Source organism: Alternaria ethzedia (genome assembly GCF_023757985.1).
Source record: "Alternaria ethzedia strain BMP 0044 chromosome Unknown scaffold_18, whole genome shotgun sequence".
NCBI classification, from domain to species: Eukaryota; Fungi; Ascomycota; class Dothideomycetes; order Pleosporales; family Pleosporaceae; genus Alternaria; species Alternaria ethzedia.
Genome location: NW_026056211.1, coordinates 63,207 through 78,554, shown reverse-complemented (window position 1 = coordinate 78,554; position 15,348 = coordinate 63,207). Strand labels below are relative to the sequence as shown.

At 54.7% G+C, this 15,348-nt stretch overlaps 5 protein-coding genes across 5 annotated transcripts; 3 read left to right on the top strand and 2 right to left on the bottom strand.

Moving 5' to 3' along the window:
• Positions 1-776: 776 nt before the first annotated feature.
• Positions 777-3,026, bottom strand: J4E87_006968 (uncharacterized protein; the record flags this gene model as incomplete). The annotated part of the gene is made up of 2 exons (XM_049378568.1): positions 777-2,633; positions 2,682-3,026. 2 exons carry the CDS (start codon positions 3,024-3,026, stop codon positions 777-779), a joined length of 2,202 nt encoding a protein of 733 aa, XP_049231589.1.
• Positions 3,027-3,370: 344 nt separating this feature from the next.
• Positions 3,371-4,866, top strand: J4E87_006967 (uncharacterized protein; the record flags this gene model as incomplete). Its single annotated transcript, XM_049378567.1, has 4 exons — positions 3,371-3,511; positions 3,559-3,931; positions 3,978-4,780; positions 4,828-4,866. The coding sequence occupies 4 exons, from the start codon at positions 3,371-3,373 to the stop codon at positions 4,864-4,866; spliced, it is 1,356 nt and encodes a 451-aa protein (XP_049231588.1).
• A 500-nt stretch (positions 4,867-5,366) lies between these two features.
• J4E87_006966 (uncharacterized protein) lies at positions 5,367-7,349 on the top strand (the record flags this gene model as incomplete). The annotated part of the gene is given in 3 exon segments (XM_049378566.1): positions 5,367-5,371; positions 5,391-6,165; positions 6,219-7,349. The coding sequence occupies 3 exon segments, from the start codon at positions 5,367-5,369 to the stop codon at positions 7,347-7,349; spliced, it is 1,911 nt and encodes a 636-aa protein (XP_049231587.1).
• Positions 7,350-8,298: 949 nt separating this feature from the next.
• J4E87_006965 (uncharacterized protein) lies at positions 8,299-9,890 on the top strand (the record flags this gene model as incomplete). Its single annotated transcript, XM_049378565.1, has 2 exons — positions 8,299-9,189; positions 9,243-9,890. 2 exons carry the CDS (start codon positions 8,299-8,301, stop codon positions 9,888-9,890), a joined length of 1,539 nt encoding a protein of 512 aa, XP_049231586.1.
• A 1,645-nt stretch (positions 9,891-11,535) lies between these two features.
• Positions 11,536-12,450, bottom strand: J4E87_006964 (uncharacterized protein; the record flags this gene model as incomplete). Its single annotated transcript, XM_049378564.1, has 1 exon — positions 11,536-12,450. One exon carries the CDS (start codon positions 12,448-12,450, stop codon positions 11,536-11,538), a length of 915 nt encoding a protein of 304 aa, XP_049231585.1.
• Between the last annotated feature and the right edge of the window lie 2,898 nt (positions 12,451-15,348).

The following is a 15,348-nucleotide window of genomic DNA, read 5'->3' as shown; positions in this document are numbered from 1 at the left end:
AGAATCGAGAGGGCATCTCCGGTGTAATCCTACTCAGTCCCGCATTCCCCGGCCCATTCCCCTACGCCGCTCGACTAGCCGTCGGCGTCTTAGCACGCACAATACCCACAGTCTCCATACCAGGCCGCTCCGTACCCATCTCCAGCCTCACACGCCGTGCGGTCGAGATAGAGAAATATCTCGTCGATCCCCTGTATTCCAAGAAACCGATATGTTTCTTAACAGCCGCGACGGCCGTGGATGTTGCAGACAGTGTTAGGACGAAGATGGGGGCGTGGACAGTGGCGACGTTGGTGGTGCATGGGGATGAGGATGCGTATTGTGATTGGAGGGGGAGTGAGAGGTTTGTGGATGTGATAGGGAGTAAGGAGAAGGTATTTGAGGTGGTTGGAGGGGGGAGGCATGAGTTGTTGAATGATGAGTGTGGGGAGGAGGTTTTGGAGAGTGTTTTGGGGTGGATTAAGGGACGGGTGTAGAGATGGATAGTTGTTGACTGTATGAGAGTGTGTGATTGATATGCTATAAACGCCGCCCAATGCAATACCATCCTAGGCTATAGCGATGCGTAGCAATGCGAGCCGGACTAGTGATTATACAAGAAATTGATATCCGTATCTTGTTCTACATGATTGTGGATGAGCGCGGAATTAAAGTGGTATCGTCCTTGAGCTCAGAAGTGGGGTCATCTTGCGGGAAAATGTGCAAGTTGAAATCAGAGCCCATCGCCCAAGCCGCTTGCGCTGATGATCTCTTTCTTAAGAAAACACGGAACATGTCTAGACAGTGCTTCCACTGCTAAACACCTTGCCGAAAGCATCTCCCTCTTCCATACTCAGTCCCTCGTCTAGAATGTCATGCGCCATGTTGACAACTTCATCTTCGATCCCCGCTTCTAGCACCAAGCCCTCGCTGAAGGCTAATCGCGTCAGCGCGACGAGATATGCGTGGTGCCCACCTAGCGTATTGACCAACTTGCTCTTGATGTCGAAATCGGCATTCGTGGTAGCGACGTGGTATATGAGCTTCATAGTGGCGTTAATGGAATCGACTTTTCGCTCTTGAGTTGGTGCGATGGGATGCCGATACAGACTTGTTACGCAGTGATCGAGGTACTTGATCAGCCGGCCAATGCAGAGGCCGTTCTGGGCTAGACGACTAGAGCCGTATTCCGGGATAGAGAACTGCGTCAGGACCGAGATGACGAGCAGGCGAAGATCCCATAGATCTGCTTCGGAGATAGCTGAAGCTTCATCGGAAGACTCCAAAGGATCCGGCACGGGCTTGGGCAGCTCGGTGAAGAGGTTGGTGAGACGATGGACCAGGGCGTCTTCGTTACTGGCTTGGTTGTCTTGAGCGGAATCTGCGAATGTTATGGGTCCTATTGAGGTGGAAAGTGCAGAGGTGCCAAGTATGCGCAACATGAGCGTGATTTGGGCATGTGGCTGCTCTTTGACCAGGAGCATGATGGCGAAGCTTGAAGGAATCGCTTGCCATAGACGAGCTATTGCTGTGGAATCTATTGAGGACACGCAGCTGCTCGCGATCAGGTACAGCAACTCGAGACAGTCTTCAACATCGATGTGAGATGCAATTTCTTGCTGCTTCGGGGAGTAGAGATCGGCAACGGCCTTCTCACCCCCTTTAGCTGCTTTGGAAATAGGGTCCGCGACGAGATCAACAAAGGCGATGATGAGCGGCACTACGCGCTCGGTGATCTTGACGGCGGTCTCGATCGGCTCACATGCGAGGATGAAGTGCAGCGCATCGAGTATCAGAGATGTCGGAGCGTAGTACTTCTCGGACTGACACCGCTTCCACAGGTCGAGGAAGATGTGACATATCTGTACTGCTAGCTCGTGCACATCAGATGTATTCATCTTCGCCAGAGCATCATACACGATCGAAGATAGTTTCTTGGATAGCTTGGACGGAAATGCATGCGACGTAAGCGCTTCGAGGACGCGATCAGTACCATTTGATGATGGATGTGACAGCAGGCGGTGCAGGAGGGTGAATCGGCGGTCGTCGCGTCGAAAGTGCTCGAGCAGTGCGGCGTCTATGACAGGACCCACGGCTGGTGCTGGCTCTGTCTCTCTGGGCCGAGTTCGCGGTTCGCTCAGCTGCAGCGCAGGCAGTGGTATAGGGCTCTGGTCGACAGCCTGGCGCTTCCTTTTACCGGCTTGCTTTGGCGTCGCCGTCTTCTGTCTCTCGCGGTGCTTTGACGGTGATGCCATGACAACGTCGTCGTCGTCAAAACCATCGCCCAGTGGACCTCTCGTCTTCTGCCCCCTCTTAGGTGTGCCGGCTGGACTGATTGCCTGCGCACCTGACTTGGGTCGTGAGGGCATGGTCCTGCCAGGCCGTCGGGCCATGACAGACTCTCGCGCCTCGTGCTGGTTGAACATGTTGTCCGTCTGCACCGACTCCTTCTCGCGCCGCAGCTTCTCCATCTCGGCCCGCAGCTTGGCCAGTTCGGTGCTATGCGACTGCTGCTGGTCCGCCAGCTGGCGCTCGTGTTTGCGGTTTTCGGCATCGTAGCGCCTTCGAAGGGTATCGGCCTCGCCCGCCTTGGTCTGCAGCTTGCCTTTCAGCTCCTCGGCTTCTCGCTTCTCGCGCGCCTTGTCTTGCTCTAACTGCGATGATCAGCGGGGCGTCTACAGACTGAGGTGGACGCGTCGCACCTTCTTGATGCGTTGGAGCAGCGCATTGGGGTCAGCCTGAGACCTGCGTGGCTGCTCCTCCACTTCCATCTGGTCATAGTGGCAATGTTCGATAATGTCGTTGATATTGTCATCGATGTGACTGTCATAGCCCTCCTCGTCCAGCGCATAGAGAGGCGGCGGACTATGCGCATCGTCCAGATTGACTACCTCGTCGCCATCGTCGGGGCCGTAGTCGGACTCTGGCTCCGTGTCGGGCTGGTGCTGTGTCGCGCGGATGGCGCTCGCCTCGAGATGCTGCAGGGCGTCGGCAGGGAGGTCGTCGAGGTCATCGTCGGAGAAATCGTCGAAGTCGTCGTCAGCCATTGTCGGTCCATCTGCCAGCGGGTCTGCGCGTGTGCATGTCCCAAAGCGGTCGCGATGCGGGGCGCATGGACGCGTTGTTGGCGTGTTGGCGTTGGCGTGTTTGGGTGCTAGGGAAATTCACATGCAGGCTGCAGGGTCGCTAAGCTAAGCGGCGGTGCCATGACGCAAGCTGCCCGTGGTTACTTGTCCGCCAATTTCACTACTTGGCCCAGTCGAGCCTGCCGCCAACACCACCTCCTTCACCCACCCCGCCCTCACCCATCGCGCCTTCCCCTCCGGCCTCGCCCCGGCTGCCCCTATACCCCCCAAGGATACCAGGCGCAACCGCCCTCTCCTCCTTCACCATGGCGCGCCCGAGAAAGGACGTCAAGTTCAACCACCAGGTCCGCAGCGCCAGCAACGGCAGGGCGCGGAGACCCTCGCAGAGCATGTCCGAGTACAGCGACCCGGGCAGTCCCACTATCAAAGAAGAGACGGCCCCTCCAGTACGTTGGCAGTCCTCTGCCCACGTCTCCCCAGCTGACAGCGCCAGGCCTCCGAACAGCCCCCCCAGACCGAGTACGAGAAGAAGAAGGCCAACTTCATAACGCGCACAACATGGACCCTCGTCATGATTGCCGGCTTCTTCTGGGCCCTCGGCGCGGGTCATCTCTTCATAATTATCATCGTCACGGCAGTCCAAGTCATATCCTTTAAGGAGGTCATCGCAATCGCAAACGTGCCCAGCAAGGCCCGCAGCCTGCGCTTCACCAAGTCGCTGAATTGGTACTTCCTCGGCACCGCCATGTACTTCCTCTACGGCGAGAGTGTCATCTACTACTTCAAGCACGTCCTGATGGTGGACCGTCTGCTGCTTCCCCTGGCTACCCACCATAGGTTCATTTCCTTCATGCTGTACATTATCGGTATGTTCCCAGTCCCCACGATGTATGCGCAAACTAATTCCTCCAGGCTTCGTCTTCTTCGTCTTCTCGCTCCAGAAGGGCCACTACAAGTTCCAGTTCACCCAGTTTGCTTGGACGCACATGGCCCTTTTCCTCATCGTTGGACAGGCGCACTTTGTCATCAACAACATCTTCGAAGGATTCATCTGGTTCATCCTTCCCGTCTCCATGGTCATTACCAACGACATCTTCGCTTACCTTTGCGGTATTACGTTTGGACGGACACCCCTCATTCAGATCTCGCCCAAGAAGACATGGGAGGGCTTCCTCGGCGCCTGGTTCTTCACTGTTATCTGGGGTATGCTCGTTGTCCACTTCCTCGGCGACTACAAGTACTTCATCTGCCCTGTCAACGATCTGGGCGCAAACATCTGGTCCGGCCTCGAATGCAGGCCAAACCCGGTCTTCATCGCGCGCGACTATACCGTTCCCTTCCTTCCCGAGGGTCTCCCCATCCCGCGAACATTCAACATCATGCCCGTGCAATTCCACGTCATCATGCTCGGAACCTTCGCGTCTCTTATCGCGCCGTTCGGTGGCTTCTTCGCTTCTGGCCTGAAGCGCACCTTCAAGATCAAGGACTTTGGCGACTCCATCCCTGGGCACGGTGGAATGACTGACCGCATGGACTGCCAGTTCATCATGGGCTCGATCGCCTTCTTCTACTACTCGAGCTTCATCGCCGTGCACCACACCACAGTCGGTGGAGTGATTGAAGCAGCAATCACCGGACTCACCTACGAGGAGCAAATGGAGGTTGTCAAGATCATGAGCAAGCACTTGGTAAACCAGGAGGTAATATCGCCAAAGGTATGTGATGCTTCTATTCCTACAGGAACAACGACTGACAGCTGCAGGTTCTCGAACTTCTTTCAGAACAAGTTGTGAGGAGGTGAGCACGTGTTTGTGCGAATTACGACGGAATATAGGTATTTAGAGATGGGAAGAAACGCTACGCCTGACGCTGTTTCGACATAATACGGTACGGAAGGGGCATGGGCTTTGCATGAGACGTGTTGGTATTTGGGCGCATATACCCTTTTTGCGGCTTGGCACGGGATAGGAAAAGCATCTGGAAAGTGCATATGTGAATATAATTACAAACTAAGCTCTTACTCATGGTTCGTTCATGGCGATGCACAAGTCACAAGTAGACATGTCGAACCGAGGCGCGCGCACGGACGCAACATGTTAGGCTGCGCGCATTGAAACTTTGGCAGTGCACATCACCCACGCCAATGCCACCCCGCCCTTTCGTGAACGACGGCCTGTGGCGATGCCTTTGTCCGGGGTTTCCGTCGAATGCTGGAACGACACCGTCCGTGGCAAGAGGAGGAGCTAGTCTGCTACAGCGCAATGCATCGCGAAAAGATGCCATAGCCCACTGCGGCCGCCAATGGCGTACCTACAACCGCTCCAGCGCACCCTCTGCAGCAAACGACACTTTCTTCTCGCAGCCCGGGGTAGCCCTGAACGGCTTCCGGTCTTTTGCAGAAAAGCCTCGCGCCTTCCCTTCGCACACTTCACGAGACAGGCCTCCGCTCGCCCAGCTCCCGACCTACATCCTATACGAACATGTGCGGGCCGAGGGCGCCAAGGGCAACTACGACGAAGTCATGAACATCTGCAGGGTGTTGATCAAAGACAGAGGGGAGGTGCCGAACCGGGAGATGTACACGGCCGTACTACACAGCTTCGTCGACTCGGTCAATGGCACGGCGGGGAAGGTCCGCAAAGTGCTGGAGGAGATGGGCTTCTGGGACAAGACCGATGGATCTCTGACCGGAAAGCCAAGGATCTTGCTGGATGCGCGGGGCTGTGAATGCGTGCTTGAGGTGCTTGCAGTGCACCCGGATTACCTCCTCCGCACGGACATCCTCGAATACATGAAGTCGCGATGGTTTATGCCATCCGACCGTGCGCGCAACTTCATCATAGCCGGAATGCTGCGCGAGCGACATTTCGAACACGCACTCGAGTTGCTGGAGGAGATGGTCAGGAACAAAGCACGCGTGGAGAGCTGGCTGTTTGACAAGGCTATATGGATGCTGCTCGAGTTTGGGGAAGTCGAGGAAGCATTCTACGTGCTGAGTCTCAAAGAAGGTGTGCACAGCAAGAGTAGCGGAACAGGTAACGTCCAGCTCAGTATCGCTCTCTGGGGAGCGTTGCTAGATGCTGCGGCGCACAAGCAGCTTGTAAGTGGGACTGTGTCATATGCATTCTAAGGGAAGTTGCTAACACCATCAAGTTCGCAGAGACGAGCCTCGTATGGATTGCGCAAGTTCAGCCGGGCTACCTGAAGCCTGGCACCGGCGCCTGCCTGCACGTACTCACTCTCGCCTCACGACACGGAGACATCCAGCTCGCTACCGATGTCTTTCGCGTCCTGACCGAACGAGGTACAACGTTCACTTCGCAACACTATGAACTGCTCATATCCACATACCTCAACGCCAACGACCTCCACGCAGCTTTGTCTGTCATCCTCATCATGGTCGATTCGAACTTGAAGGTCAATTCTGGGAGCTGTGATCCTCTCTACTGGTATCTGTCCGCCAAAAACCACAACGATGACAGCAGACCCATGCGAGCCTTCAGATATCTGCAAGACTTTGAGACTTCTGGCCGCAAAGTTCCCACCGCTGCTGTCAACGCATGCATCAAAGCCAGCATCGCAAACAAGCGCCTGGAAGAGGGCATCGAGATTTATAAAGCCCTACACACGGTATCTCATGCTGGCCCAAACACAGAGACGTTCAACATCCTGTTTCAAGGCTGCCATAGGTCCGCCCGCAAGGAGCTTGCCATGTTCTTTGCGAACGAGATGGTCAAGCTGGGTCTCAAACCTGACCGCATTACGTATGATCGTCTGATCCTGGTGTGCCTAGAATCGGGTGACCTGGAAGATGCTCTGCTTTACTATGAGGAGATGCGGTCAACGGGCGCGACAGCTGGCAAAAAGGGCCCCTTGAAGCCTAGAAGGAAGACGTGGGAGACGTTGATCCACAGGTGTGTCCTGAAGGGCGACGAGAGGGCCGTCGCGCTGTTGAAGGATTACAAAGCTAGTGTGGAGGAACCGCGAATCGCAGTGGAGCGAGCTGTCATCGATCGCTTCGAGTATGGCATCATACCGACCAATCTGGCGGAGATCGGACGAGCGACACCCGAACAGACAGCCGACGCTGTCAAAGACCGACATGGCAGGCCGGAGGCTGGTCAAACCCCAGACGCTGACTCGGAACTGTCGGAGGGACGAAGTGGGGCGGAGTCTGAAGGAACGAGCTCGAGTGCGAACACCGAGACGGGGACACAGAGAGCCGAATCCGTTGACGGGCTTTCACAGCTTATGAGAGTTAGCAAGAGCACCAAGCAGTACTAGAGTTTGAGCATTCATGCAAAGCCATCAGCAGGTCAGACATCGACTGAGGTCTGGCCAAGCAATGACAAGCTACACTATCGTCTCGCGCAAAGTCTTATCTCGCCGCATGCGCAGGTACATACTTTCAAACTTACCGGCGGTTTCTTGCTGTCTTCTAGCCGACCCCACGGGTGTGGAGCAATCAGGCAGATTCCCTGGTTATCCAGCTGTCGTTTCATCATCAAATCTGGGCCGGCGCGCTACTCACGCGCGTTGAGCAAATTGCGTCTCTCGCCCGAGCTGCCTGCTGCCATCTTCCGACGTTACGGAGCGCGCACGGCGATGGTGGGGATAGAACAAGTACCGAGGCCGTAATGCGAACCAATCGCGCCGCACGCGTATCAAGGTTTTTAAGCACCTAACGTCTTCTTGGAAAAGCTTAAATCCTGCCGCAGAGCCTCAGTACAAATTCGGCCCACATGAAGCCTCAACCGTCATGATAGCGCTGCGACAAGGGCGTAAGGATTTTTCCTCCCCAGCCGCTCGCTTTGAGGCGAGCGACGCCGAACTATGGCCGCGGACGCAGACGCGCCCTGCTTTGTGGTCATGCTGCGAGTCAATTCCCGCAAGCACGGACTGCAGACCGGTCAAGAAAATCGAGGCCGTTTTGTGGAGGGTTACCTGCTAGTGTTGCGGTGTATGGGGTCGGTGCTAAATCGAGGCATCCGGTGCAGCTCGCTGGCTGGCTATACCTGTATCTCCGGGTCAGGGTGTTTACCCCCAAAAGGCGGAGCACTAAGGCCGTCAATAATGCATTGACTGGAGTTTGTCTCCATGGTAGTGTGCCCACATTGCAGGATATTGTGGGGTGCGCTTCTGGAGTACAAGTACTGAGCTGCTGTCCATCCCGTCTCCTTCTGTAGTCCCCTCCTCTCCCCTCTGAATCTTCCTCCCTTCGTCAATCTTCACCATGGGACTCACCGGAAAGACTCTGCAGACGGCACAGCTGTTGCTTGTCGTTCTGCCAGCTTTTGTGCTGTTTGGATACAACCAGTCTGGTGTGGGTGGTTTGTTGTCTCTCCGTGACTGGAACGACCACTTCCCGGAAATCGATACCATCGATGCTACCGGCGCGGAGAAGAGCAGCAACTCGACCAAGCAAGGTGCCGTCGTCGCTACCTTCACCATTGGTGCTCTCTTCGGTGCTCTGTCTTGCTCATGGATTGGCGACATCCTCGGACGACGAAAGCTCATCTTCGGTGCCGCATTCCTGACTCTCGTCGGCGAGATCCTACAATGCACTAGCTTCCAGCTCGCGCAATTCGTCGTCGGTCGCTTCATCCTAGGATGGGGAGTCGGAGCTCTCAGCGCTACCGTCCCAGTCTGGCAATCCGAATGCTCATCGTCTGCCAACCGTGGTAAGCACGTTGTGCTCGACGGTTGCTTTATCTCTCTTGGCTACCTCCTCGAAGCATGGATCAACCTTGGATTCTTCGAACAGGATAACCTGCCTCTGCAATGGCGTATCCCGCTCGCCATTCCCACCGTCATCTCCCTTGTTCCCATGGCCGCTGTATTCAGCATCCCTGAATCACCTCGCTGGCTAGTCAACAAGGGACGCGTGGAGGAGGCTCGTCTCAGTCTGTCCAGCTTCAAGGGCTTGGATCTGCACGACCCCGAGATCACAGCTGAGATCAGCGGCATCGAACTCGCACTCGAGGAGACTGGTCGCAGCGCAGCGAAGATGAGCGACATCTTCACTATGGGCAAGGACAAGCTGTTCTACCGCTTCTCCCTCTGCATCTTCCTCCAGTTCCTGCAGCAGATGTGCGGCAGCAACCTCATTTCCACCTACTCAACCGTAAGTCCTCGCCCGCCTTGACTATAAAACCCAGTTCTAACACAGATCAACAGATCATCTTCCAACAAGGTCTCGGCCTCGACAGCGAAACCTCGCGCATCCTCTCCGGCGGCGCGCTGACCTGGAAGTTCCTCTCCTGCTTCGTCGCCTTCTTCACCATCGACCGCTTCGGACGCCGCAAGCTCTTCATGTTTAGCGGAGCAGGAATGGCATCCTGCATGTTGGCTCTCGCCGTCGCATCCAGCTTCCCCAAGACAAACCAATCGGCTCAGATCGCCAGCGCGCTCTTCGTCTTCCTCTTCAACTTCTTCATCCCGATTGGTTTCCTCGGAGCGAACTTTTTGTACTGCACGGAAGTTGCGCCGACGAGGCTGCGTGTGCCTATGGCGGGTATTTCTACTGCTAATCATTGGCTTTGGAATTTCGTTGTTAATATGGTTACGCCGGTTGCTATTGAGACTATTGGGTGGCAGTACTATCTCGTTTTCCTTATTATTTCTGCTATCATTCTGCCGGTTGTTTACTTCGGTTACCCGGAGACTATGGGCCGCAGTCTGGAGGAGCTGGAGATGATGTTTACGGAGGGGACGAGTATCCCGGCTATTGTGCGGGAGTCGAGGAAGCCGTTTACTAGTCCGCTTCCTGAGCATATGCTCGAGAAGGGCGGGAAGGATGTTGATGAGGAGGAGTATGTGCACTGAGCACGTTGAAGATGGAAAGGCATACTGAATTATGCGTTTGGGGAGCCTATGTCATCGCAGAATACTAGCGATGCTATGAATAAATGAAATGAATTACGATCAGACTAAAGAAATCATCTACATAACGGTTGTGTATTATCGTGTCAACTGTGCCTGTATCCTCGATTACGATGAAGGACGAACATCACGGACGCGCAGCTCTGCGACCTACCTAGGTACTCTCACCGGTCGCACTCTATCCCAAACTACTGAATGACTCCACGTTCGGTCCTTGTTGTCTGATCACCGCCGCGATAACCCCGGATTCCACGATCGACATCTTAATTCTATCTTTATATTCCGGGGGATGATCAAATGGCAACTACAAACCACACGTTGGACCAAGTCGCCCCAGCCTTCTTAAACACAGGATAAGCATAATCCTACATGATACAAGCAACCAAAGCCACAATGGCTCCGGGGAGTCTTCCAAAATGACATCATGAGATCTGCACAAAGGGTCCTAACGCTAATCCCCTCTCAGCCACCCCGCCTTTGCGCACTCGCCACCGGGGCACTGCGATAGGCTGAGTCGTAGGATGGTTTACCTGTTTGGTGATGCAGCTTACATGTCTCGGTCATTTATCCAGGTTATGCGACTGGGTTGGAGTCCTAATCGCCTGGTGTCAAGCTCGTGCCGAGCTGGAAGCTAGCCACAGAGCAGCCCTGGCGGGAGGCTATGTAGGTAGCATCTCGTATTCGGTTGCTCAGCCATGTGAGGTGGTTAGTTGGAGGCAGTGAGGAAGATCGTGGGAATAAGGTAATTCTAATATTGATGGATGGCCGGATATATAACCAAGCGAGGACGCTATTGCTTGGTGGTGGTGTTATAGCTGTCAGACACGTCTTACCTGCATCCATAAGTCACAAACTCTCCGAGAAAACACATAATACGCAATACATAACAGCACGACTACTCCACTACAACCAACACCAACAACAACAACGACCATGACAGAAGCAACCCCCAAAACAAACGACTACTACGCCCCACCCTCCTCCACCCTAGACACACCCCCAACCTACCCCTCCACTACATCCTCCCCACCAACCTACACAACCGTCGCCCGCGCCCTAACCACCCTCTCAGAAGGCGACCCCGACGAAACAATCCCCGTCCCCATGATCACGCGCACCCTAGCCTTCTCCCTCCACAACTACAACCCGTTCTCCCGCAAACAAGGCAAAATATCCCAATCCATAATAATCCGGCAAATGAAGCGCTCCTACTACAATGCACATTACGCCAAGGATGCGGAGGGGAACTTTGTGGGGACGGGAACCCCGGCGCCGGATCTGGGGTTGGTTTTCGTGCCGGGGAAGAGCAGTAGTGAGGATATGCTTAAGCAGGCGAATGAGGTGGCAATGGAGGTGCAGAGGAGGAGGGGGAAGGGGATTGGCAAGTTTGGGATGCCGCAGGATGGGCCGGAGGGGGGGATGATGGGGGTTACGCTGCCGGGGGGTATGTGAGGGGGGAGATGGGTGTTCTGGGTCTGGGTAGTTGGATGGGAATGGGTAAATTGGATGCAGTTTGGAGTCTGTTATTTTGATACCGTTTCGATAACGACTTCGTCAACAAATGTTAGAATTTGCCATGTTTCTACGTCTAATAGTAGCCTTTGTCATCCCACGGACTCCTCCTCTTAGCCCACCCCTCAATTGGCGTCAGCTTGACTCCTAGTTCGTCCACTACAGGCTTCATATCGACATTAAATGGCTCATCTTCCGCCTCGTTGTAATACGTATACGCCTTGAACATCTGACTAACAATCGTGTCCGTATCCAAACCACGCCCCTGCATCGCCTTGCCAATCTTATCGCAAAAGTCCGCAACAGTCTGGTTCTCGTAACTCAGCTGCTTGTCCCAGGCTCTCGACAGCTTCTCGGTTAGTTGGGAAAGAACAACGGTTTCCGCACCGCCGATAGGGATGTCGCGGCCAGCAAGCTCAGGATGCTGCATAGCGGACGTCATGATCTGCGCGACATCGTGGTGGCAGATCCACGACACGCGCAGGTCGGGCTTGTGGCAGTAGACAAGGGTATTGCCGTCGCGGATGGAAGGTAGAGCCCAGCCTTCGAGAAGGTTGTCGAGATAAACCACAGGCTCAATGCTGATGGTCGGCACAGACTCCCTCAATAACCTCCTCATCTCCCTTCTGTCCTCTTGAGCTACGATGTCTTGAGATTCCTCCGGCACCGGCATACTCGTGTTGAACAGAAGCAACGGGACGTTTGCCTTCTTTGTGGCCTCACCGATGTACTTGGCCGCCGCGATGATGGGCTCGGATTGGTTGAACGATGTACTCGGGAGGTTGAGAAAGACCCTGTCTGCGCCTTGGAGTACTCTTGCGATGGCATCATGGTCGGTAAAGTCTGCGGCAAACGTCTCCACGTCCTTCCCATCTACCAGAACAGGTTTCGGGTTGCGGCTCACGGCGACGACGGAGTGGCCTGCTCGGGCGAGGGCGTGGACTTGATGACGCCCTTGGACACCCGATGCACCAAAGACGATGACGCGCATTCTGGCGGTTTATGTTGCACTTTTTGGATTCGTAGGTTCTGAACGTATGTCGAAGCTGGTATATTTGTAGTACCTAGGTACGCGCCTGCGCCAGGGTCGTTGCAACTACCATGTTTGGCGGTAGTTGGGTGGGTTGCAAGTGCGGAGATTCGTGGGTCGCTCGGCCGCTGGCGAACCGGGAGGGTGTCCGGGAAAGTTTACCCGCAACGGTCGCTTAGATGTCTGGAGGTATGACGCCTGTTGAACCCCAGATTGTCTTGAGCCCTGATACGAAGCTTGGCTGTAGATTTCGCTGGACGATCCCGATATCGGATCGGAGAGTCATCATGTGAGTTCGGAGGTCCGACGACTTGTACCTGGGTAGCCTACAATCTGGGTGTTTTATCCCAACGTTAGTTTAACTCGATTTGCGACGACGACGATGGGACAGTCTATCGAGGAATATGACAGGCTATGATACATTGTCTTAGATGGGCATGGTAAATGGGCGTCGATGGAAGAATTCAAGCAAGCTACATATACAGCACGACACAGTCTCCATGAGCTTCCATCCTGAGGTCATTCACTGCAACTCGGGGAGATAGACATACCGAAGTCCGATTTGAAGCATGTGATTTTTAGCGTGAGTGTAAGAGTACCAAAGACTGGACAGAATATCAGTACCCTGCCGTTGGTCTAGACTGGCACGGCTGGATCTAGGCGTACTTCGGAAGCGGGATCCGCTTCTCGGATGGGGCATCGGAACGATAGATCTGGGCGACGGGAATAATGGATAAGACGGGAACAATGGATAGCTCAAAATACGTTATCCGGTTGAACGGACACATTGATGCAAAGCGTAAAGTAGATCATGCAGGTGGTATGTTGACAGCGGGAAGTTAGATACAGGATTACTCTTTACGCCGAGCGGCATATCGGCAAGTTCGCGCAGTGATGTAGACTAGAAGTACACACATACGTGGACTGTACTGTAAAGAGAGGTTAGAGCTATTTGCATGTATAGCCGGTGTGTGAGCAGGTTGAGAAAGCGGTGCGACATGTTGCTTGCAGAGGCCTATGATGCCTGTGCATATCGTGAAGCAATACCGGCGATATATACAGTTTCATCAAATAACCAACCAAGATCGAAGTATACACTGCTGGCACTGTCCCAAGTTGTGTAGTTTCGGCGATGCCTCCAGACCGCGAGCGGCTTCCATTCGGCTGAGAGTGTGCCACATTGTCAATGCCGCTTCTGGTTTCAGGGTCAACCCTGAGAGGGCTACAAGACTCTCTATTACGTCTGGTGAATGCTTCAGAAGACTCTACCCGACGTCGACTGGAGTAATCTCGCAGGTTCGGCATACCTGGATCCACCGGCATCTTCGGCTGCAGCCTCACGATGGTCGCTCTCGATAACCGCTATTTACTCCGCAGATTGTTGGTGCTGCGGGACGCGATGCGGAGGAAGGGCTAGCTTGGTGTACCCGTGGACCCGTTGGGAACTCGAATCGCTTCTTTATCGATTCGAGATGACGGCCCGCCACTACAAAAACTAAATTCAGCGACTTTTGGGAGAAACCGCTCCTTCAAGGACAGCATAGTTGCGTATATCGGATAGACCAGGAACTCATCACTGGTGTTCCTAGCTATCGAGCCGTCCCGGAAGAGTGGATTACTCACCAGCCTTGCCCATTTCTTGGCTTTAGGGCTGACATGGTATCGGAGGCGGCGGAGACAGACTGCAGGAATGCGAGTTGACATTCTGCATATGCGACGCGATCTTCTCTTATACTGGCATGATGCTTGCAATCAGCCCCCAACAGCCTATGAGAAGTGTCATCGGATATCGGAACAGATCGTCGATCGGTCCACCCTTGAGAATGACGTCGAACATGGCGACGAAGAGTACAACTCAATACGCTTAGATCAGAGCATCGCCGAGAGCTAAAGTGCCGATATGGCACGTATCCAATTCCACGGAAAAGCTGTCTGTTCAAGTCGGCATCTTTACCTGGGTCTGAGTCGGCGCCAATGCTCATAGTGAGTGGTAGGCGCCTTGAGGTGCAAAAGAAGCGAGCTTGCGATTGAGCAGATCCGGGGACGGAAGAACGATTGGACGAGTGGGTTCACGATTTTTAGATATAGACGAAATGGAGTCTCAGAGCACCTGCCACCCACTATTTTTGGAGCCGAGTCTGAGGCAAAATACCAGACAGAGGGTTGCGGGTGACGAAGGCCAGCGGTAGCGTGATTCCAAGGTTAGCGACTGGCGTTAGCGACGGCACGTCGTGCAACGTCGAAGGTCCTCCAGGGCTCCGAGACCACTAGCGCAGAAGGCCCACCCGTACCTGATCGAGGGATCCATGGACACCACTACCGCTGGTTAAGAATGAGCGCCCGTGAACAGGTTCACCGAGATCATGCCGATGGCTCGGCTTCCCCCCGCCGCCGCACCACCAGCGTGCCGTTCCCTCAGCCTCACCTCGTCGCGACTGCCCTCATCCGACAGACCAGCATTGGTAAGCTATCAGAGCGCGTTGACAGCTGCTGCGCAGCTTGCGGCAATGCGCCTCTTCCTGCAGCGGCATGCGAAGTGCTTGCCTCATAGTTGGTCGCGGTATACGCCGCCGGCCAGCATCTCACTCAATCATGTCGCGTGGATCCTCCCCGGGCATGTTTCCCGCGCCGTCATAGCCTCTTCGACAAACTACAGCACTCTGTGCCATTGCGTACCCGTACCACGCGTTCGATTCAGCGCGCCGGCCAGGATTCTCTCGCTTGAAGATAAGTTGGCCATGGTCCTGCTTTCCACGGTTGCGAATGGCGCCTACCATGGATCGACGTTTGATTCTTCACTTCCCATGACAAACAGACCACCTGCATCATCACACTCTCAACACGTCCAGCTTCACCACT